This window comes from Erinaceus europaeus, chromosome 12 (assembly GCF_950295315.1).
Source record: "Erinaceus europaeus chromosome 12, mEriEur2.1, whole genome shotgun sequence".
In the NCBI taxonomy this organism is placed as follows: domain Eukaryota; kingdom Metazoa; phylum Chordata; class Mammalia; order Eulipotyphla; family Erinaceidae; genus Erinaceus; species Erinaceus europaeus.
Genome location: NC_080173.1, coordinates 53,277,664 through 53,301,881, shown reverse-complemented (window position 1 = coordinate 53,301,881; position 24,218 = coordinate 53,277,664). Strand labels below are relative to the sequence as shown.

Below are 24,218 nucleotides of genomic sequence, written 5' to 3'. Positions count from 1 at the left end.
GGTGGTGGGGGTGGTGGGGATGGTGGCGGCTCGAACCGGGATTCTTAAGCCGGCCCCAGCACTTAGAGCCATGTGTGCTCAACCCACTGTGCAACCTCCCACCCCCCAAAAAAAATATTTTTATTCATTTATTAATGGTGGAGAAAGAACCAGGTATCACTTTGGTACATGCGTTGCCAGGGATAAAACTTGAGACCTCTTGTTTTAGAGTCTAATACTTTATTCACTGCAGCACTTCCGGGACTGCAACTTTTTCTGTTTTGAGAAGGGTGGTGGGTGAGAGAGAAACACAGATAAGAAAGCAAAATAGCAGTTCTCCCTGCTGCTCCCACATGGTATCTGAGATCCAATCCAGAGCCTCTTGCATGTACAGTGAGCGCTTCATCTCTGAGTCACTTCCCTATTCCCATTTCTTAATTTATACAAAAAGAAAAATTGATCTGTCTTCACCCTTGCCATTGTATTGGCAGGAGCTAATATTTCCCTACTCCCCAGAGAGCAGTATTGATTTGCCTTTTTTTTAAAATTGTTTTTTATTTAAGAAAGGATTAATTAACAAAACCATAGGGTAGGAGGGGTACAACTCCACACAATTCCCACCACCCAATCTCCATATCCCACCCCCTCCCCCGATAGCTTTCCCATTCTCTATCCCTCTGGGAGCATGGACCCAGGGTCATTGAAGGTTGCAGAAGGTGGAAGGTCTGGCTTCTGTAATTGCTTCCCCGCTGAACATGGGCATTGACTGGTCGGTCCATACTCCCAGTCTGCCTCTCTCTTTCCCTGGTAGGGTGTGTCTCTGGGGAAGCTGAGCTCCAGGACATATTGGTGGGGTCTTCAATCCAGGGAAGCCTGGCCAGCATCCTGATGGCATCTGGAACCTGGTGATTGAAAAGAGAGTTAACATACGAAGCCAAACAAATTGTTGAGTGATCATGGACCCAAAGCTTGGAATAGTGGAGAGGAAGTGTTAGGGAGGTACTCACTGCAAACTCTAGTGTACTTCTGCTTTCAGGTATATATATTTTGCAGTAGTTTATGGATACGTGTGAACATAAGCTCTCTCTCACAGGAACTGTTGTATATCTAGGTTTTGGGACTTTGTTAGAAAGTGAACCACCTTGGGGAGTCGGGCTGTAGTGCAGCAGGCTAAGCGCAGGTGGCGCAAAGCACAAGGACCGGCATAAGGATCCCAGTTGGAACCCCGGCTCCCCACCTGCAGGGGAGTCGCTTCACAGGTGGTGAAGCAGGTCTGCAGGTGTCTACCTTTCTCTCCTCCTCTCTGCCTTCCCCTCCTCTCTCCATTTCTCTCTGTCCTATCCAACAATGACAACAACAATAATAACTACAACAATAAAACAACAAGGGCAACAAAAGGGAATAAATAAATAAAATAAATAAAAATTAAAAAAAAGAAAAGAAAAAAAAAAGAAAGTGAACCACCTGAAATGAAATTAGAGTGTACTATAAAAGGAAAGGTCTCACCCGAGTAATGAAGCTGAAGGGTTGTCATTCCACATGTGTAGTCTCTGGACACAGTCTGAGATGAAACATGTTGAGGTGGCAATCGTTGCGTTGGTTAGGTTGTGATCGGCGGATGCAATATTATTTGGTATGGATTGGGAGAGGCATACAGGAAAGTGGGCCCTATCCAAGGGTTCCAGGACTGGGGGAAGTAGGGGCTCTATAGTGGAGATGTGAGATTCCTGCTGTCTTAGGATTCAAAAAGATAGATAGTTAATGTTATCATCACATTTTTTGGTAATTGGGTTAACTTTGAAAAGTCCTTTTGTTATGGTTTGCTGTACAGTATTGCCTTTTTTTAAAATAATTTATTTCTTTATTGGGGAATTAATGCTTTTCATTCAACAGTAAATACAATAGTTTGTACATGCATAACATTCCCCAGATTCCCATTTAACAATACAACCCCCACTACGTCATTCATCATCTTTCATGGACCTGTATTCTCCCCACCCACCCACCCACCCCAGAGTCTTTTACTTTGGTGTAATACTTCAATTCCATTTCAGGTTCGACTTGTGTTTTCTTTTCTAATCTTGTTTTTCAACTTCGGCCTGAGATTGAGATCATCCCATATTCATCCTTCTGTTTCTGACTTATTTCACTCAACATGATTTTTTCAAGGTCCATCCAAGATCGGCTGAAAACGGTGAAGTCACCATTTTTTACAGCTGAGTAGTATTCCATTGTGTATATAGACCACAACTTGCTCAGCCACTCATCTGTTGTTGTGCCTTTTTTTTAAAGGTTTTATTTATTTATTAATGAGCAAGGTAGGAGGAGAGAGAAAGAACCAGACATCACTCTGGTACCTGTGCTGCTGGGGATCGAGCTCAGGACCTCATGCTGCGCCACCTTCCAAACCATTGATTTGCCTTTTAACTGGGATCTTGTTCTACAGGATTCTTTTTTTTTTTTTAATTTCTTTATTGGGGAATTAATGTTTTACATTCAACAGTAAATACAATAGTTTGTACATGCATAAAATTCCCCAGTTTCCCATATAACAATACAACCCTCACTAGGTCCTCTGTTATCCTTCTTGGACCTGTATTCTCCCCACCCACCCACCCCAGAGTCTTTTACTTTGGTGCGATACGCCAATCCCATTTCAGGTTCTACTTATGTTTTTTTTTTTTCTGATCTTGTTTTTTCAACTTCTGCCTGAGAGTGAGATCATCCCATATTCATCCTTCTGTTTCTGACTTATTTCACTCAACATGATTTTTTCAAGGTCCATCCAAGATCAGCCGAAAATGGTGAAGTCACCATTTTTTACAGCTGAGTAGTATTCCATTGTGTATATAGACCACAACTTGCTCAGCCACTCATCTGTTGTTGGACACCTGGGTTGCTTCCAGGTTTTGGCTATTACAAATTGTGCTGCCAAGAACTTATGTATACACAGATCTTTTTGGATGGATGTGTTGGGTTCCTTAGGCTATATTACCCCAGGAGAGGAATTGCAGGATCCTAGGGTCCATTTCTAGCCTTCTGAGAATTCTCCAGACTGTTCTCCACAGAGGTTGGACCAATTGACATTCCCACCAGCAGTGTAGGAGGGTTCCTTTGGCCCCACACCCTCTCTAGCATTTGCTGCTGTTACCTTTTCTGATGTATGACATTCTCACAGGAGTGAAGTGGTATCTCATTGTTGTCTTTATTTGCATTTCTCTGACAGTCAAAGACTTGGAGCATTTTTTCATGTGTTTCTCTGCCTTTTGGATCTCTTCTGTGGTGAATATTCTGTCCATGTCCTCCCCCCATTTTTGGATGTGGTTATTTGTTGTCTTGTTGTTGAGTTTGGCAAGCTCTTTATATATGTTGGTTATTAAACTCTTGTCTGATGTATGGCATGTAAAGATCTTCTCCCATTCTGTGAGGGGTCTCTTGGTTTGGGTAGTGGTTTCTTTTGCTGTGCAGAAACTTTTTAATTTGATGTAGTCCCTTAGGTTTATGCTTGCCTTAGTCTTCCTTGTAATTGGATTCATTTCATTGAAGATGTCTTTAAAATTTGTGTGGAAAAGAGTTCTGCCAATATTTTCCTCTAAGTATCTGATAGTTAAGAGTCAAGTCCTTGATCCACTTGGGTTCTACAGGATTCTAGAGGCAGAAGATCGTGAGCCTGGCCAAGGAGATGTCTCTGTTGTTTTTCAGATACCATTTCTACCTTCCATGGGCAGAACCAGTCTGATCCTTTGAGACTGAATATCTGCAACTGGGGAAATAGTATTTATGCTATTGGAGGGGTGGAAGGCAGGTAGCACAAGGGAGTATATGTTCTTAATTTTTGTTATTTTATTTATTAGTTAATTAATGAGAGGGGTAGGAGAGAGAGAAAAGAGCCAGACATCACTCTGGTACATTGAACATTGAAGAGCCAGTGATTGAACTCAGGACCTCATGCTTGAGAGTACAATGTTTTATCTACTCTGCCACCTCCCAGATCACAGGTATTAATTTTTTTTAAGAAAATATTTTATTTATGGGAGTCGGGTGGTAGCACAGTGGGTTAAGCACAGGTGGCACAAAGCACAAGGACCAGCACAAGGATCCTGGTTCAAGCCCCCGGCTCCCCACCTGCAGGGGAGTCACTTCACAAGCGGCGAAGTAGGTCTGCAGGTCTTTCTCTCCCCTCTCTGTCTTCCCCTCCTCTCTCCATTTCTCTCTGTCCTATCCAACAATGATGACATCAATAACAAAAATAACTACAACAATAAAACAATAAGGGCAACAAAAGGGAATAAATAAATAAAAATAAAAGAAAAAGAATGTCAAAAAGATTTTATTTATTTATTCATGAAGAAGATAGGTGGAGAGAGAAAGAACCAGATATCACTCTGGTACATGTGCTGCTGGGGATTGAACTTGGGACCTCTTTCTTGAGAGTCCAATGCTGTATACACTGCACTATCTCTAGGACCACTATGGTCTTAATTTTTGAAGCGAAGAAGACCAAAACTCTAGAAGGGGAATGACTTGCCCAAGATCACCACCCTCAGAGGCATTGGTGGTATAGTGGTGAGCATAGCTGCCTTCCAAGATCACCACCTTGTGGTCCCCAGAGCCCAGTAGATGTGCCAGCTGAGATTTAAAGATGCTTTCCATTGTGCCAGTTTCCTAAACTCAAAAAGCCAGTTTCAGTTAAGGGGCAGCCAAGGGCCTCCCCTATTATGACTTAGTGTCGAATATCTTAAAGGCTTTTGTTTTCCCTGCTGTAAAGGGGGGCTTTCCATGCCTCCCTCCCTGACCTCCACTTCCCCAAGGGTCTGTGAGGAAGAGTAAGATCATCACTGCTCATAAAATCTCATCAAGCTCATCTCTATAGTCCTCAAATTTAGGGCTCAAACACAAACTGCTGTTCTCCAGAGAAGGGTAATAATGGCTGTGAATGGGAAGGTGGCGACAGTCTGCCTCCTCAGAACTCAGTTGGGGGTAGGGGGAGGAAGGGGGAGATAAGTTTTACTTGTGTCAAGAGAAAATTTGATGAGCTGACAGAAAGACTATTCTAACCAGCTCTTAGTGTATTATGCCAGTGGCTGTCCCATGAGGGCAAGAATCCCCTTTCAAGAAAATGGTCATGCATTTATTTGGGAGATACTGCGACTACTGTTGTGTGCAAGGCCTCTGTCTGATCTCCAGTGACATCCAGTGGCCTTGTCCCTACCAAGCTTTGTCCCAAGGAAACTCAACTGCTACCCTATGTCTCGATTTCCCACAGGATTGAGGAAGTTAAGGGTTTCCAGTCTGCGTGGTTAGAGAAGACTGAGAAATACGAGAAGGAACACTGTGGAGGGTTCCGTCTGATTTATCCCAGTCTGAATTCAGACAAATATGAGAAATTTTTCCAGGACAACAACTCCCTTTTCCAGAATACTATTGCTTCCAGGGCTCGGGAGCTCTATGCCCGGTAGGAAGTCTTCCTGCGTGAGGGTGAGCTGGGTTGGGCTTTTGGGAGATTGTGTTTGACCTGTAGGGTAGCTGGTCTGGAGTAGTCAGAAGAGTCTCTGAGGTTCAGTGTCTAACCTGGATGATGCCAGAGGAACATCTATTTTATTTCCCATAGAAACCAGAAATAGTTAGACTATCTGACGTGGGATGTTGTTAAGAAGGTGTGTGGTTATTTCTAAAGATTCACCCTGAATCAGACACCCTAAACGTTCAAATCAGAACTGCCTCATAGATTAATTCAGGTGTAAAATCTGAATGCTGGAAAGGCATCATCTCTTTCAATCTAATACCCATCCACCACCTCATCTTCAGGAAGGAGAGGTCAGAGTGAGAAAAGATGGCACAGCCGATGATCACAGGAGAGGGATCAGAACCCCTGTCTCCTGACAGTATTGCTTGCCCTATATCATTAGTCAGAAAGGTCCAGCATCATGAACTGGTCCAACATGGGGCCCTTGACTTTGGCCTCCTAACTAGACTCTCTTCCCAGCACCTGCCACGAATGGCCGTTTGAGAATTGGAAAGAGAAGTTGCAGGCGGGGAGGTGGGGTAGGTTGGGGTATGTGCCCATCTCTCCTTGGGTGCCAGTCCTTGGGTGCCAGATGGGAATGGCATAGTTGAGGGATACCTTGCCTTCATGTTCTTCTCTGTGACCTTCAGTCATTTGTGTGGACTAGACATACTGGGGCAAAGGAGTGTGGAACATGGAGCCTCATCACCCAATCTTGTCAGCCCCTCCAGGAGATTGCTCTCTTTTGAAGCCCATCCTTAACCTGCATGACTCTCACTGTTTTTCAATGGACAGGAAGCTGATCCAGGAGCTGAGACTGAAAGAGGAGAAGAAGTTCTTCCACATGAAAGAGAAGAAAGTAGAGATTCAGGGGGAATCAACAGGTGAACAGTCAGGAGGCAAGAGCTCAAGAAGTTCAAAACAGAAACAGTGGCAGAAATACAAGACCGTCACCCACGCCTGCAAACAAGTAAACCTTGATGGGAGGGGAGCACATGTGCCTGGTACCCTTCCCAGGCTGGGACCAATCCGTGGGGGGTTGCTAAGGAGACCACTGCTCAGAGCCCAAACACACTAAAGGAGGGGGTCTGCTTAGAGGGCCAGGCCACAGGAGGGGGTATCACAAAGTCATGAAGAGCCCTGTGTCCTTCAGAGGATCCCACCATCCAGGCAGAAAGGATCCGTGTGGGTCTTTCTTACCTCCTACAGTAAGAGTGAAAGCAGCTGGGAGGCTGAGCACAATCCCCCATGTAGGGAGTGGACTCCAACACAACATGTACTCATGGTCCCCAACTTAAGCTTGGGCAGCAATGCCTGACACACACACACACACACACACACACACACACACACACACACACACACACCAGCAGGCACAGCTGAGAGTTGAGAGTCCTAAGGAAGTGCTTCTGAGGATGCCTGACCACACCTGGGTCTTTACACTTTTGTTGTTGTTGTTATTGTTGTTGTCAGGTGTGTGTGTGTGTGTGTGTACACAAGCTGAAATCAAATCTAGAGACTCATACATGTGAAGCATGCATTCTGCCACTGAACCACACATCCCTGGCTTTCCTCTGGATCCTTCCAGATTACTTTCTGCTCAAAGTGCAGAGAAACCAGCAGTGTAGCTGTCCTGTGATCTGAATCTTTGGATCCCCCCATACTCTTCTGCCTACCTCTCTCTTCCAGCTTAATGGAAAAATTCAGCTGACTTTTCAGTCCACCTCCTTTTTTCTCAAAAACTTACTTGAAGAGACAGGATTGAGTTGGTTGTTACACATATCTTTTTTAGGGCCATAGATCCTTTGCAAATTGGATGAAAACTATGGAATCTCTCACCATAAAGTCCATACAGACACATTTTTAAAACTGGAACTTCAAGTGACTCAAAGAACATTATGAATCATCCCTCTAGGGACCCCTGAACCCTAGATGAAAGCCCCAGATTAGAGGGACTCTGGTACCAATCATTTTCCTTCTCTTTATCATCTCCTTTGTCCCTATCTACGTGTGGGTGCAAATGAAGCTGGAAGTGGACAGAACTTGATTCCCACAGACTGTGTATTTGGTTTCCTCCAGCCAGCCACATTGGTGTCCTGCACACCTGACTTGCTCTTGAATGTCAAAGATGTAAAGACAAACGAGACAGACAGCAGCCTCAACCAGAAGGCCTCGATGAAGGAGGTTGAGTTTGCTTCTCACAAGCCTGCCTTTGCGAGGTGTTACAGCTCTGTACCTGACCTGAAGAATTCAGGCCTTCTCAGCTGCTCCAAGCTGGAGTTCAGTAGAACCAGTTCCATTATTGAGGAAGCCAGGTCTGCTCTGGCAGTAAACTTTTTCACCGGCATTATGGTAAGTAGAGAATTCCACTTCACCAGAGGGCTGGACTCAGGAGGGAGTGGTAGGACTACTCCTTTATGCTCCCTGTTCTGCCCCAGATAAGTTCTTTGAGCAAGACATTTCAACCTTCCTGAGCCTCAGTTTCCCCATTTGTGAAACCCAAATCATGGAATGGCATTTCTGCAAAGAGGACAGCCCTGGGAGACCTTTTAGAAAGACCATCTTCTGCATCACTTCTTCCTAAGCAGATTTTCACTTGTACTCATTTCCACGTGCTGCTGTAATCAATTACTACAAACTTTGGGAGCTTACAACACTGCTTTCTTCTCTCCAAGCTCTGGAGGCTAGAAATGTAAAGACAAGTTGTCAGCAGGCTGATGCTCTCTCTGAAAGCTCTTGAGGGAGGAACCTTCCTTGCTTCTTGCTAGAGTAGGTGGTTGCCAGCAACCCTTGGTAGTCCTTGCCTTGGGGCAGCATACCAGCAATCCCTGTCTGCCATCACAGTGCCTTTTTCCTGGTGTTCCTCTTCTGTGTATCTTCACATAGGCTTCTTTTAAGAGCACCAGCTGGGCCAACAAAATAGCCCATTTGGATAGTGCACTTTACCATGTGTGCACCCCAGGTTCAAACACAGTCCCTATCACCAGATTGAAGGAAGCTTTGGTGCTATAGTCTCAGTCTCTCTCTCTCTCCCTCTCGATCTGAAGTGTTGAAACTTAGCTATGATCTGAAAAAAAGATAGAGAGCACTAGTCACTGGATTTAAGGCTCACTGTAATCCAGTATAACCTCATTTTAACTTGACTAAGTGAAGACCGATGTCCAAATAAGGTCACAGTCTGAGATTGTAGGTGTACATGAATTTTGCGGGGAGGACACTCTGAATCTCGTACACCATCTAAACAGTGTTTCTTGAACTTCATGGAGGTACGGACACTTCTGAAAGGGGGGACCTCTTAGACTTCTACTGCTGACTTAAATTATTTTTACGAACTTACGTAAACATTAAAACCAGATATAAAATATTTGTAAAATTTTCTCCTTTCTCATTATTAAATAAAATCTTTAAAAAAGTGATTTACTGTTTAATGTAAAACATTAATTCCCCAATAAAGAAATTTAAAAAAAAAAAGTGGTCTGGGAGGTGGTGCAGTGGCTAGGGCACTAGACTCTCAAGCATGAAGTCTTGAATTTAATCCTTGGCTACACATGTACCAGAGTGATGTCTGGTTCTTTCTCTCTCTCCTATCTTTCTCATGAATAAATAAATAAAATCTTTTTAAAAATTTGTAAATTAATAGCTGCCCAGGAGATGGCATAGTAGCTAGAGTGATAGGCACAGAAGCATGTGGTCCTAAGTTTGATGCTTTGGTATTCTCTGTCTCACTTTCTTTCCTGTTAATAAATAAATTGATTTTTTAAAATGATTACATTTATATGCCTTGAAATGTTGAAACTTAGCTATGATCTGACAAATAAATATTCCTGTGGAAGCTTCATCTACATCATAATATAGCATATTTTGTACAAGTTTTATAGGAGTAGTCAAGGAGAGAGACATCATGAAATATGTTTAATCTACTTTACCTAGAACCAAAACCATACTGCTGTCCTTCTTGTCATTATAAATGTTCTTATTGGACCAGTGAAATACCCCACTTGGATAATGTGCTGCTCTGCCATGTGTATGACCTGAATTTGAAATTGTCCTCCATCACATTGAAGGAGGCTTCAGTGCTGTTGTATCTTTCTTTTTTTTTAAATTACTTTATTGGGGAATTAATGTTTTACATTCAACAGTAAATACAATAGTTTGTACATGAATAACATTTCTCAGTTTTCCATATAACAGTACAACCCCCACTAGGTCCTTTGTCATCCTTTTCCTGTATTCTCTCCCCTACCCACACACCCCAGAGTCTCTTACTTTGGTGCAATATGCCAATTCCAGTTCAGGTTCTACTTGTGTTTTCTCTTCTGATCTTGTTTTTCAACTTCTGCCTGAGAGTGAGATCATCCCATATTCATCCCTCTGTTTCTGACTTATTTCACTTAACGTGAATTTTTCAAGGTCCATCCAAGATGGGCTGGAAACAGTGAAGTCACCATTTTTTTAAAAAATATTTATTGACTACCTTTTGTTGCTCTTTTTTTTTTATTGTTGTAGTTATTATTGTTGTTGCTATTGATGATGTCGTTGTTGGATAGGACAGAGAGAAATGGAGAGAGGAGGGGAAGACAGAGGGGGAGAGAAAGACACCTGCAGACCTTCTTCACTGCTTGTGAAGTGACTCCCCTGCAGGTGGGGAGCTGGGGGCTCGAACTGGGATCCTTGTGCCGGTCCTTGCACTTTGCACCATGTGCACTTTACCCGCTGTGCTACTGCCCGACTCCCGAAGTCACCATTTTTAATAGCTGAGTAGTATTCCATTGTGTATATAGACCACAACTTGCTCAGCCACTCACCTGTTGTTGGACACCTAGGTTGCTTCCAGGTTTTGGCTATTACAAATTGTGCTGCTAAGAACACATGCGTACACAGATCTTTTTGGATGGATGTGTTGGTTTCCTTAGGCTATATCCCCAGGAGAGGAATTGCAGGATCCTAGGGTAGGTCCATTTCTAGTCTTCTGAGAGTTCTCCAGACTGTTCTCCACAGAGGTTGGACCAATTGACATTCCCACCAGCAGTGTAGGAGGGTTCCTTTGGCCCCACACCCTCTCTAGCATTTGCTGCTGTTACCTTTTCTGATGTATGACATTCTCACAGGAGTGAAGTGGTATCTCATTGTTGTCTTTATTTGCATTTCTCTGACAGTCAAAGACTTGGAGCATTTTTTCATGTGTTTCTCTGCCTTTTGGATCTCTTCTGTGGTGAATATTCTGTCCATGTCCTCCCCCCATTTTTGGATGTGGTTATTTGTTGTTGAGTTTGGCAAGCTCTTTATATATGTTGGTTATTAAATTCTTGTCTGATGTATGGCATGTAAAGATCTTCTCCCATTCTGTGAGGGGTCTCTTGGTTTGGGTAGTGATTTCTTTTATTTATTTATTTATTTATTTTTTATTTAAGAAAGGATTAATTAACAAAACCATAGGGTAGGAGGGGTACAACTCCACACAATTCCCACCGCCCAATCTCCATATCCCACCCCCTCCCCCGATAGCTTTCCCATTCTCTATCCTTCTGGGAGCATGGACCCAGGGTCATTGAGGGTTGCAGAAGGTAGAAGGTCTGGCTTCTGTAATTGCTTCCCCGCTGAACATGGGCGTTGACTGGTCGGTCCATACTCCCAGTCTGCCTCTCTCTTTCCCTAGTAGGATGGGTCTCTGGAGAAGCTGAGCTCCAGGACACATTGGTGGTGTCTTCAATCCAGGGAAGTCTGGCCGGCATCCTGATGACACCTGGAACCTGGTGACTGAAAAGAGAGTTAACATACAAAGCCAAACAAATTGTTGAGCAATCATGGACCCAAAGCTTGGAAAAGTGGAGAGGAAGTATTAGGGAGGTACTCACTGCAAACTCTAGTATACTTCTGCTTTCTTACTTTGGTGCCATACTCCAAACTCAGTCAATTTCTGCTTTGTGTTTCTACTTCTTTTTTTTTTTTTTTTTTTACATGCATAACATTTTGGGTAGTGATTTCTTTTGCTGTGCAGAAACTTTTTAATTTGATGTAGTCCCTTAGGTTTATGCTTGCCTTAGTCTTCTTTGTAATTGGATTCATTTCATTGAAGATGTCTTTAAAATTTATGCGGAGGGAGTCGGGAGGTGGTGCAGTGGGTTAAGCGCACGTGGTGCAAAGCGCAAGGACTAGCATAAGGATCCCGGTTCCAGCCCCCATCTCCCCACCTGTAGGGGAGTCGCTTCACGGGCAGTGAAGCAGGTCTGCAGGTGTCTGTCTTTCTCTCCCCCTCTCTGTCTTCCCCTCCTCTCTCCATTTCTCTCTGTCCTGTCCAACAACGACATCAATAACAACAACAATAATAACTATAACAATTAAAAAAACCAACAAGGGCAACAAAAAGGAAATAAATTTAAAAAATTATGGGAGTCGGGCTGTAGCACAGCGGGTTAAGCGCAGGTGGCACATAAGGATCCCGGTTTAAGCCCTGGCTCCCCACCTGCAGGGGAGTTGCTTCACAAGCGGTGAAGCAAGTATCTTTCTCTCCTTCTCTGTCTTCCCCCTCCTCTCTCCATTTCTCTCTGCCCTATCCAACAACAACAACAACAATAATAGCTACAACAATAAAACAAGGGCAACAAAAGGGAATAAATAAAATAAATATTTAAAAAAATTATGTGGCAAAGAGCTCTGCCAATATTTTCCTCTAAGTATCTGAGACTCTGCTTTCCCCATTTAATAGTCTGGGCACCTTTGTCAAAGATTAGATGTCCATAGGTATAGGGGGCTGTTGTATCTTTCTAAAAAAACAAATTCTTACTATCCTTTGATGTCTGAAATCACCAGAGCGATAAGTATTTCTTCCACAACAGATAAAAATTATTTGTGGGGGCCAGGTGGTGGTGCATCTGGTTGAGTACACATGTTACAGTGTGCAAGGACACAGGTTTAAGCCCCCGGTCCCCACCTGCAGGGGGAAAGCTTTGTGAGTGGTGAAGCAGAGCTGCAGGTGTCTCTCTGTTTCTCTCCCTCTCTATCTCCCCCTTCATTTGCGATTTCTGGCTGTCTCTATCCAATAAATAAAGATAATTTTAAAAAACTATTTGTATTTTATTTTATTTTATTTTATTTTTTCAGAGACAAGACTTTAATGTAATGGCTGTCCTGCACTGTGGGAGGCCTGGCCTCAGGTGGTGGTGGGGCTGCCTATCCAGTCCATCTGCTCAGGCAGCCCTGGCCCCGCAGGGAGGGCTGCTCTGGCCCAGCGTCCTGTGGCTGACCCTGCCCAGCAGAGGTCACAGAGGTGTGCCTGCTGTCATGGTCTTGGCCCTGTCTGGAGAGGGGCGAGAATGGACGGCTTTTTCTTCATCTATCTTACTATGGGTTTATCAATTTTGTTAAAGAGCCAGCTCAAGACTTTAATATTCTCTGTAGTTTACTTTCTATTTCATTGATTTCCATAGTGTTTAATATTTTTGTTAGTTCCTTCTTCTAGCACTGAGTTTAATCTCATAAACTTTTTTAGTTTCTTTTTAAATTATCTTTATTTATTAATTGGATAGAGACAGAAATCAAGAAGGAAGGGGGTGATAGGGAGAGAGACAGAGAGACACCAGCAACACTGCTTCACCACTTGCAAAGCTTTCCCCCTACTGGTGGGGACCAGGGGCTTGAACTTTGGGTCCTTTGACACTTTAATGTATGTGTTCAGCGAGGTGCACCACCACCTGGCCCCCTCTTTTCATTTCTTACAGTGTAAAGTTAGGTTGTTTGTTTTAAGCCTTTCTTTGTGTGTGTGTGTTTTCCTAGAGCAGTGCTCAGCTCTGGTTTCTGGTAATGTTGAGGACTGAGCCTGAGGTCATTTTTGGTACTTCAGGCGTGGAAGTCTTTTTTGCATAATTATTATGTTCTCTCCCCAGTGCGTTCCTTTCTAATATAAATGTCTTGTGCTATACATTTCCTTGTATGCACTAGTGTATTCGCATGCCATAAATTTTGGTATGCTGCACTTTTACTATCATACAGTTTGGAATATTTTCTGATCTCCCTTTTTGATTTCATTTTTGATCTATGAGTTATCTAGAAGGATATATATTTTTAGCTTTCAAATGTTTAGGCAATTTCTAGATAGCTTACTGTTAATAGTTTAAAACCCCAGTTCAAGTCTCCAGTCCCCATAGGAAAGGGAGGATGATTCACAAGTGGCAAAACAGTACTGCAGGTGTCTCTCTTGAGCATGCTCTATCTATCTACCTATCTCCCCTAAAAGAGAAAATCTGAGTACTATACACAAAAGTGATCTAATTGACACATAGAACACTATATTCAACAACCATAGAAAACTCTTTTGGGGGGTCAGGCAGTAGCGCAGTGGGTTAAGCGCCCGTGGCACAAATCACAAGGACTGGTGTAAGGATCCTGGTTCAAGCCCCCGGCTCCCCACCTGCAGGGGAGTCGATTCACAAGCGCTGAAGCAGGCCTGCAGGTGTCTATCTTTCTCTCCCCCTCTCTGTCTTCCCCTCCTCTCTCCATTTCTCTCTGCCCTATCCAACAATGAATGACATCAACAACAACAATAGTAACTACAACAAGGCTACAACAAGGGCAACAAAAGGGGAAAAAATGGTCTCCAGGAGCAGTGGATTCATGGTGCAGGCACTGAGCCCCAGCAATAACCCTGGAGGAAAAAAAAAAAAAAAAAGAAAAGAAAAGAAAACTCTTTTTTCCCAAATGTACTTACAACATTCACCAAGAAAATATTTTTTGGACAGTAAAACAAGTCTTGATAAATTTTAAAACATTGAAATTTTACAAAGCATATATGCAAACCACAAAACAATTTTAGGGGAAATAGATAGATAGATAAATAGATAGGTAGATAGAGCATGCTCAAGAGAGACACCTGCAGTACTGTTTTGCCACTTGTGAACCGTCCTCCCTTTCCTATGGGGACTGGGGACTTGAACTGGGGTTCATGTGCTCTCAGCCAGGTACACCACTGCTACTTTTTGTATTAGTATTAACAAAGTTATTTATTTACTTAGAGACAGAGAGAGTGAGAGACCACAGCATCAAAGCATTATCAAAACTTCCTCAAGAGTGGTGGGAGGCAGGCTGGAACCCGGATCATGTGTATAACAAAGGAGTACACTATTTAAGCAAGCTATTTTGATTGTCCTACTTTTTGTATTAGTTACTAAAAAAATAGAATTAGAATATTTTATTTATTTATTTTTTTTATTGGGGAATTAATGTTTTACATTCAACAGTAAGTATAATAGTTTGTACATGCATAACATTCCCCAGATTCCCATATAACAATACAACCCCCACTAGGTCCTCTGAATCCTTCTTGGACCTGTGTTCTCCCCACCCACCCACCCACCCCAACCCCAGAGTCTTTTACTTTGGTGCTATATGCCAATTCCATTTCAGAATATTTTCTTTTAATTTTTTTATTATTTATTTTCCCTTTTGTTGCCCTTGTTTTATTGTTGTTGTAGTTATTATTGTTGTTGTTATTGATGTCATCGTCATTGGATAGGACAGAGAGAAGTGGAGAGAGGAAGGGAAGACAGAGAGGGGTAGAGAAAGATAGACACCTGCAGACCTGCTTCACTGCCTGTAAAGCGACCCCCCTGCAGGTGGGGAGCCAGGGCTCGAACCGGGATCCTTGCATGGGTCCTTGCACTTCGCGCACTGTCTGGGTTTTTTTGTTGTTATTGTTGTTGTCTTTTGTATTTTGAAGTTATTTCACTAGCTACACATTTCAGATTATTTTATCTGATATATTATTAGTCCCTGTATCATTATGATATGATAAAATTATCTTTGTCTCAGATAATATTCCTTGTCTTGGGATGTTTTATTTTATATTAATAAAACCATCCTAGCTGGTTATGACTAATATATACATTTCTTTTTAAAAACTTTTTTTAACTTTCTGTTATCTTTATTGATTTGATAGAGACAGTCAGAAATCGAGAGGGAAAGGACAGATAGAGAGGGAGAGACAGAGAGATACCTGCAGCCCTGCTTCACCTCTTGCAAAGCTTACCCTCTGCAGGTGGGGAACCTTGGCTCACACGGGGATCCTTGTGCGCTGTAATATGTTCACTCGACCAGGTACACCACCATCCATCCCCACTACGAATCCACTCCTCCTGGAGGCCATTTTTTTCCCTTTTGTTGCCCTTGTTGTTTATCCTTGCTCTTCTTCTTATTGTTGTTGTTAGTATTATTGCTGTTATTGCTGCTGTTGTTGGATAGGACAGAGATAAATCGAGAGAGGAGTGGAAGACAGAGGGGGAGAGAAAGATAAGACACCTGCAGACCTGCTTCACTGCTTGTGAAGCAACCCCCTTTCAGGGGGGGGCAGGGAGCTCTAACCTGGATCTTACGCTGATCCTTGAGCTTTGTGCCATATGCGCTTAAGCCACTGCACCACCACCCAGCACCCTCATCTCATTTTTAAAATCATTTTTAAGGGCTCATTTTTAAGGGCTTCACTTGTATGTAGTTATCATTGGATCTTGGTGTTTTTATTATTATTATTATTTGTTTGTTTTGTTTTGTTTACCAGAGCACTGCTCAGCTCTGGCTTTGTTTGGGGAACTGAACTTGGAACTTCAAGGCCTCAGGCATGAGAGACTCTTTACATAGCCATTATGCTATCTGCTCCTGCCCTGGAATATATATATATAATTTCCTACAAATAAGAGAGCTCATTGAGATGGAGAAGGAAACATCAATGTGGCATATGCAGTATATGAATCAAACTAGGACCCTCAGGCATGCAAGTCCTGTGGTCTACCAGTTGATCCATCTCCCCAGCCATGGGATCTTGCTGTTTTTTTCCCTTCAGTATCACAACCTCAGCCTTTATTTTTCTAATAAATTAATGAGAGAGAGAAAGGGAGAGGGAGAGAGAGAAACACCAGAGCATTGGTTTGTCACATGCAGTGTCTGGGATGGAAATCAAGGCCTCTTGCTTGAGAGTCCAAGGCTTTCAGTGTTTTATCCACTGTGCTATCTCCCAGGCCACAACCTGTACCTTTAATTTGGAGTGTTTACTCCATTGTTATTTAGTTATTAACACAAGTGAATTTAGGGATGGAATTTTGTGGCTTTTCTGTTTTTTTTATCTTTATTTATTTACTGGGTAAAAACAGCCAGAACTCAAAAAGAAAGGGGTTGACAGAGAGGGATAGAGACAGAGAAACACCTGCAGTCCTGCTTCACCGCTCATGAAGCTTTCCCCCTGCAGGTAGGGGCCAGGGGCTTGAACCTGGGTCCTTGCGCATTGTAACATGTGCGCTCAACCAGGTGCACCACCACCTGGCCCTGGCTTTTCTATTCATCTTTTTTATTTATTTATTTACCTTTTTGTTGCCCTTGTTGTTTTTTTTATTATTGTTGTTACTGATGATGTCGTTGTTGGATAGGACAGAGAGAAATGGAGAGAGGAGGGGAAGACAGAGAGGGGGAGAGAAAGATAGACACCTGCAGACCTGCTTCACCGCTTGTGAAGCAACTCCCCTGCAGGTGGGGAGCTGGGGGCTTGAACCGGGATCCTTAGTCGGTCCTTGCGCTTTGCGCCACCTGCGCTTAACCCACTGCACTACTGCCTGACTCCCCTTTTTTTTTCTATGTACCTCCTTTTCTGCCAACTTTTTGGATTAATCAAAATTGAATATTTGTTAGTTCCAATTCTTCTATAAAAACTTTTTTTAATTAAAAAATTTTGTGTATTTATTTATTGCCACCAGGCTTATCACTGGGGCTCAGTGCCTGCATAGGTCTCCACTGCTCCTGGCTGTCATTTCCTTCTTCCCTTCCCTTCCCTTCCCTTCCCTTCCCTTCCCTTCCCTTCCCTTCCCTTCCCTTCCCTTCCCTTCCCTTCCCTTCCCTTCCCTTCCTTCCTTCCTTCCTTTTTCCCCCTTATTTCCTGTTTCAGAGAAATAGAGAAAGGAGAGAGGAAGTGAGAAGGGTGATGCCTGTACTGCTTCCCCACTGCAGGTGTAGACCAGAGGGTTGAGCCCAGATGGTAACCTCCCTCATGGTAACCTGTGTGCTTAACAGGGTGCACCATTGCCTGGCCCTTACATCAACTTTTTGTTATAATCTTTGTATATTTATTGGCTCTTCTAGGACTTGTAATATGCATCCTCTGTTATAATAGATTGTTGTACTTAATTTTAAAAGATTTTTATTTATTTATTTGTTTGTTTATTGGATAGAGACAGCCAGAAATCGAGTGGGAAGGGGTGATGGAGAGAGTGAGAGAAAGAGAGACACCTGCAGCCCTGCTTCACCACTTGTGAAGCTTTCCCCCTGCAGGTGGGGACCAGGGGCTTGAACCTGAGTCCTTGTGTATTGTAACGTGTGCTCAACCAGGTATACCACCACCCAGCCCTCCTTAATTTTAAATATAGGAAATTTAGTACTTTTGAACTAGAGTGTATTGTAAATACCATAGTATAGTGCTATAAAGTCTGTTTTAAGGACTCTCGGACAGACAGCATAATGGTTATGTAAAACTTTCATGCCTGAGGCTCTGAGGTCCACCGTAAAACAAAGTTGAGCACAACAAGGGCAACAAAAGGGAATAAATAAAATAAATATTTTTTAAAAAAGTAAAAAAAAAACAACAAAGTTGAGCAATACTCTGGTATCTCTCTTTCTTTCTTTCCTTCTCTCTCCTTTCCTGTCTGTATCTCTCTCTTGTTAAATTAAGGTGAAATTAATAATAATAAAATATTTCTTTATTTTTTATTTTTTAAAAAATATTTATTTATTCCCTTTTGTTGCCCTAGTTGTTTTATTGTTGTAGTTATTATTATTGTCGTTGTTGTTGTATAGGACAGAGAGAAATGAAGAGAGGAGGGAAAGACAGAGAGGGTGAGAGAAAGATACACACCTACAAACCTGCTTCACCGCCTGTGAAGTGACTTCCTTGCAGGTGGGAAGCTGGGGGCTCGAACTGGGATCCTTAGCTGGTCCTTGTGCTTTGCGCCACATGCGCTTAACCTGTTGTGCTACCGCCTGACTCCCTATTTTTTTTTAATTTTTTTATTCGATAGAGACAACCAGAAATCGAGAGGTGAGGGGGAGATAGAGAGGGAGAAAGACAGAGATACACCTGCAGCCCTGCTTTACTACTTGTGAAGCTCTCCCCCTGCAGGTGGGGACCAGGGAGTTGAACCCGGGTCCCTGTACATTGTAATGTGGGCACTTAACCAAGTGAGCCATTGCCTGGCCCCAAAAATATTTCTTTAAAGTATAGAACCATGGGGGCTGGACGATGATACACCTGGCTAACCACACATAGTACTAAGCCCAAGGACACATGCAAGGATCTGGATTTGAACCCTGACTCCCCACCTGTAGGTTCTTTCTAAAGGGAACCATTCCTACCTGCAGGTATCTGTCTATCTCTCTCCCTCTCTATCTTCCCTTCTCCGTCAATTTCTCTCTGTCTTACCCAATAAAATGAAAGAAAAAAAGTGGCCATCAGAAGCAATGAATTTGTAGTGCCAGCATCAAGCCCCGTCGATAACCCTGGAGGCAAACACACACACACACACACACACACACACACACACACTGACAAAACCAATATTAGGTAGTCAGGGAGGTGGTACAGTGAATAAAACATTGGACTCTCAAGCATGAGGTCCCAAGTTCAGTCCCCGGCAGCACATGTACCAGAGTAATGTCTGGGTCTTTCTCTCTCTCCTTCTTTCTCATTAATAAATAAAATCTTAAAAATAAAAGTTCCCCACCTGCAGGGGGGTCGCTTCACAAGTGGTGAAGCAGGTCTGCAGGTGTCTTTTTCTCCCCCTCTTTGTCTTCCCCCTCCTCTCTCCATTTCTCTCTGTCCTATCCAAGAACAACTACAACAATAAAACAACAAGGGCAACAAAAGGGAATAAATAAATAAAATAAAGATTTAAAAAAATCATTCGCCTTAAAAAGAATCTGAGGCCCCCAACTCCCCACCTGCAGGGGAGTCGCTTCATAGGTGGTGAAAGCAGGTCTGCAGGTGTCTGTCTTTCTCTCCCCCTCTCTGTCTTCCCCTCCTCTCTCCATTTCTCACTGTCCTATCTAACAACGACGACATCAGTAACAACAACAACAATTTAAAAAAGGACAACAAAAGGGAAAATAAATAAATATAAAATAAAATAAAATTTTAAATATAATCTGTTGGGAGCCGGGTGGTAGTGCAGCGGGATAAGCGCAGGTGGTGCAAGGCGCAGGGACAGGCGTAAGGATCCCAGTTTGAGCTCTGGCTCCCCACCTGCAGAGGAGTCTCTTCACAAGTGGTGAAGCAGGTCTGCAGGTGTCTATCTTTCTCTCCCCCTCTCTGTCTTCCCTCCTCTCTCAATTTTTCTCTGTCCTATCCAACAACGACGATGTCAATAATAACTACAGCAACAGAAAACAACAAGGGCAACAAAAAGGGAATAAATAAATATTTTAAAAAGTTTTTTAAAAAAATAATCTGCTTTAAATAGTCAAATAGTATTTTAAATAATAGAAAATTATATATATTTTAGGGCAGGGGTGATAGCATAATGATTATGCAAAGAGACTCTCATGCCTGAGGCTCCAAAGTCCTGGGTTTAATACCTTGCACCACTACAAGCCAGAGTGCTAAACACTTATCTGGTAATAAATAAATCTTATAATAATAATAAAATTATGATTGTTTAATTTAAAAAGAATAAAGACTTGTTTTATTTCATATGAGATACAACTCATTTCATTTAAGAGAAATGAAAGAGAAATTCACATATATATGACCAGGGGTCAGACTGTCATGCCACAGGCATGCAAGTGTTATGCTCTAACAACTGAGCTATTTCCCTTTCCTTTCACAACTATATATATAATTATCTCCTGATGTTATTTCTCTTTAGCCTAAAAAAAATCTCCCTGTAGTGTTTATTATACATTCTCTGCTGTTGAGGGATTCCCTGCTTTTGTTTGATAATGTCTTTATTTTGTCTTCATCTTGAAGGACCTAGAGTTCTGGATTGACTTATTTTATTTTTTTTGCCTTCAGGATTATTGCTGGGGCTCGGTGCCTAAACTATGAATCCACTGCTTCTGGAGGCTTTTTTTTTTTTCTGGAGGCTATTTTTTTTTTCTTCTTTGCTGCCCTTGTTGTTTATTGTCGTCGTTGTTATTATTATTGTTATTGCTGTCGCTGTTGGATAGGACAGAGAGAAATCAAGAGAAGAGGTGAAGACAGAGAGGGGGAGAGAAAGATAGACACATGCAGACCTGCTTCACTGCTTGTGAAGCAACACCCCTGTAGGTGGGGAGCCAGGGGTTTGAACCAGGATTCCTGTCAGTCCTTGCGCTTTGCATCATGTGCACTTAACCCACTGTGCTACTGCCTGACTCCCTTTATTTCAGATTTTAAAGACAGTATTTCATTATTCTCTGCTCTTCTTCCTCCTTCTCCTCCTCTTCTCTTCCTTTCTCCCTTTTTTCCTTCTTTTTTAAATATATTTTTAATATTTATTTATTTCCTATTGTTGGCCTTGTTTTATTGTTGTTATTGATGTCGTTGTTGTTAGATAGGACAGAGAGAAATGGAGAGAGGAGAGGAAGACAGAGAGGGGGAGAGAAAGATAGACACCTGCAGACCTGGTTCACCGCCTGTGGCCTGTGAAGGGACTCCCCTGCAGGTGGGAAGCTGCAAGCTCAAACCAGGATCCTTACACTGGTCCTTGTGCTTTGCGCCATGTGCGCTTAACCCATGGCACTACCACCTGACTCTCCCTTTCTTTCTTTCTTTTAAATTTTTTAATTTTTTTAAATTAATTTTATTTTTTGAGAGAGATGCAGAGAGACACACACAGAGAGAGAAACACCAGAGCACTGCTCAGCTCTGGCTTATGGTGGTGAGGAGGATTGAACCTGGGATTTAGGAGCCTTCAGCATGAGAGTCTGTTTGCATAACCATTATGCTGTCTCCCCGCCCTCTTTCTTTTTTAAGAAATAGGCTCTTACCAGGAGATCAGCTTCCCTCTTATTTATTTTATCGCCTTTTTTGATAGAGACTTTTATTCACTTTTTTGACAGAGAATAAATGTGAGGGAAGGGAGATATTAAGAGGAAGAGAGAAGTAGTCCGGGAGGTGGCACAGTGATAAAGCTTTGGACACTCAAGCAGGAGGTGCTGAGTTCGATCCCTGGCAGCACATATGCCAGAATGATGTCTGGTTCTTTCTGTCTCCTATCTTTCTCATTAATAAATAAATAAATAAAATCTTAAAAAAAAAAGGGGGGGAGAGAAAGAGACACCTGTAGCACTACTTCACTACCGGTGAAGATTTCCTCCTGCAGGTGGGAACTGGATGCTTGAACCTGGGTCCTTGCACATTATAACATGTATGTTCTACCAGGTGCAGCATCACCTGGCCCATTCTTTTTCCTTCCTTCCTTCCTTCCTTCCTTCCTTCCTTCCTTCCTTCCTTCCTTCCTTCCTTCCTTCCTCTCTTTCTTCCTTTCTCTCGTTCTCTCTTTTTTTAAATAAAAATCAACTGTATTAATAACATTGTCTTCCATGTGTAACGTGTCATTTGTCTCCTTTTCTCTGAAATCTAGCAACCTGATTATGATGTATTTTGGGTATGATTTCTGCATTTGTCCTAGTTAGGATGTGTGAACTTGGAGCTTCAGTGGTGCCATCGGTTAGTGTGCGGTACTTATACAGGATGTGTGAACTTACTGGTTTTGTAAAATGATGTCATCTGAGTTGTTTATGGCCGTTGTTTTTTCAAATATTTGTTCTGCTGTATTTTGCTGCTTTCTATCTCTATAACTATTCTAGGTACATTGAAAAGTAAAAGCAGACAATATTTGTATTTTTGAGTCTACCTTATTTTGCTTAGATTAATGTTGTCAAAATTCATTCATGTTGTAGCTCATGTCAGATATTCCTCTCTTTCTAAGGCCAAATTATATTCCATTGTATGTGTACACCATACTTTGTTTATCCATGCATATGCATCTGTTGGTGGACATTTGAGCTGTGTTCACCTTTAATTACTATGAATAATGTTTCTGGGGGTATTGATGTACATACTCTTTTTAAAGAAATACCCAATGACTTATGGATTATGAGTACCTAAGAGCAGAGCTGCTAGATCACAGGTTCATCAGAATGTTTGTAGCAGTCTATATTCTCATCAGCAGTGCGTAAGAGTCTTTGTACCCCTGAATCCACTAACACTGACTTCCAACTTTCTAATTTTTTTTCATTTTTATTGAGGAGCTAGTGGTTTACAATATGGTTGTTGACATATCAATAGCCCATGACCCTTTTCACTCCCTCCCAATCTTTCCTTCCCCAGAGTATTTTGCATTGGTGCTATGTGCCCTACTCAGTCATAACTTTCTAAGTTTTTTCTAGTCTAATAGTTGTGATAGAATATCTATTTCTCTGATTACCAGCACCTAGTATTTAAAAACCTCCAGAAGGGGAGTCGGGCTGTAGCGCAGTGGGTTAAGCGCAGGTGGCGCAAAGCACAAGGACCGGCATAAGGATCCTGGTTCGAACCCCGGCTCCCCACCTGCAGGGGAGTCGCTTCACAGGCGGTGAAGCAGGTCTGCAGGTGTCTGTCTTTCTCTCCCCCTCTCTGTCTTCCCCTCCTCTCTCCATTTCTCTCTGTCCTATCCCACAACGACAACAACAATAATAACTACAACAATGAAACAACAAGGGCAACAAAAGGGAACAAATAAAATAAATATTAAAAAAAAAAAACTCCAGAAGAAGTTGTGTGGGTGGATAAATCCTACTAATTCATGCTTAGGAAATTATTTTAGCCCAAATTTTGCTGCTAGACTCAGGTCCCAACCTGTTTGTTTTAGCCAAGAATGGCAGAAGAAGTGGCGCTTGCTTCCCACAGTTTCATTTGGACTTTTTTCTCTTCCAGCCCTTAACCTCAGTAGAAATCTCCCTAGGACCCACCACCCGAGGCTCAGACTCCCCCAAATCTCTGCTGAGCATCCCCACAATGACTAGTTCTGAATGCAGTAGCCCAGAGATGGAGAGGTTGATGTCCTTTAAATACAAGAAACAACAGATTCTCCAGCACCTCACTCAGGAGAAAATATCAAAAATTTCTATGCCTACAAAATCCCAGAACTTCACAGGGAGTCAGACCTCAAGTCGGATGTCACTAAAGAATGACAAGCAGAAACAGCATCTGATGTCAGAACTGCTCACCAAGATTCCACTGAAGGAAAAGCTCTCCCTGTCCCCAGCTCACTACAACTCAAAACAGGTGCTGGGTAACCAGTCACGTGAGTGCCAGTGTATATAGGCTTCTGCCAGAATTTAGGGGTGGAATAAAACAACAGAACTGGTTTAAATCTTTATTATTATTATTATTATTTTTATTTTCCCTGGCAGGGACAGGTTCTTTGGGAGAAGAGAGAATGAAACCCCTGCCCTCAGGGGGACCCCATTTTGTTGATGGAGACATAGCTCATGTCCAGAAGGAATCTCTAGTTTTAGTGGAAAGATAGGGAGGGTAAGAAAGATAAAAATAAGGTAGAAGAGATAGCATAAAGTTCATGCAAAAGACTTCCAGGCCTGAGGACTGAGCTCCCAGGTTCAATCCCCCACACCGCCAGAAACCAGAGCTGAGCAGTACTCTGATAATAAATAAATAAATAAATAAATACATAGAATAAATATCTAAGTACTCTCATTATTTCCTGGTTCTCAATAAGATGAAGTCCCT

The 24,218-nt window shown here is 42.4% G+C and overlaps 1 protein-coding gene across 3 annotated transcripts in view; it reads left to right on the top strand.

The window, feature by feature from the left end:
- TTLL6 (tubulin tyrosine ligase like 6) overlaps positions 1-24,218 on the top strand; it is a 65,552-nt gene that overhangs the window by 32,943 nt on the left and 8,391 nt on the right. For all 3 annotated transcript variants that reach the window (XM_060203660.1, XM_060203661.1, XM_060203659.1), the window contains exons 9-12: positions 5,246-5,434; positions 6,281-6,455; positions 7,565-7,837; positions 23,406-23,775. In XM_060203660.1, the coding sequence (XP_060059643.1) occupies positions 5,246-5,434; positions 6,281-6,455; positions 7,565-7,837; positions 23,406-23,775 (1,007 nt within the window). The remainder of the gene's footprint in view (positions 1-5,245; positions 5,435-6,280; positions 6,456-7,564; positions 7,838-23,405; positions 23,776-24,218) is intronic.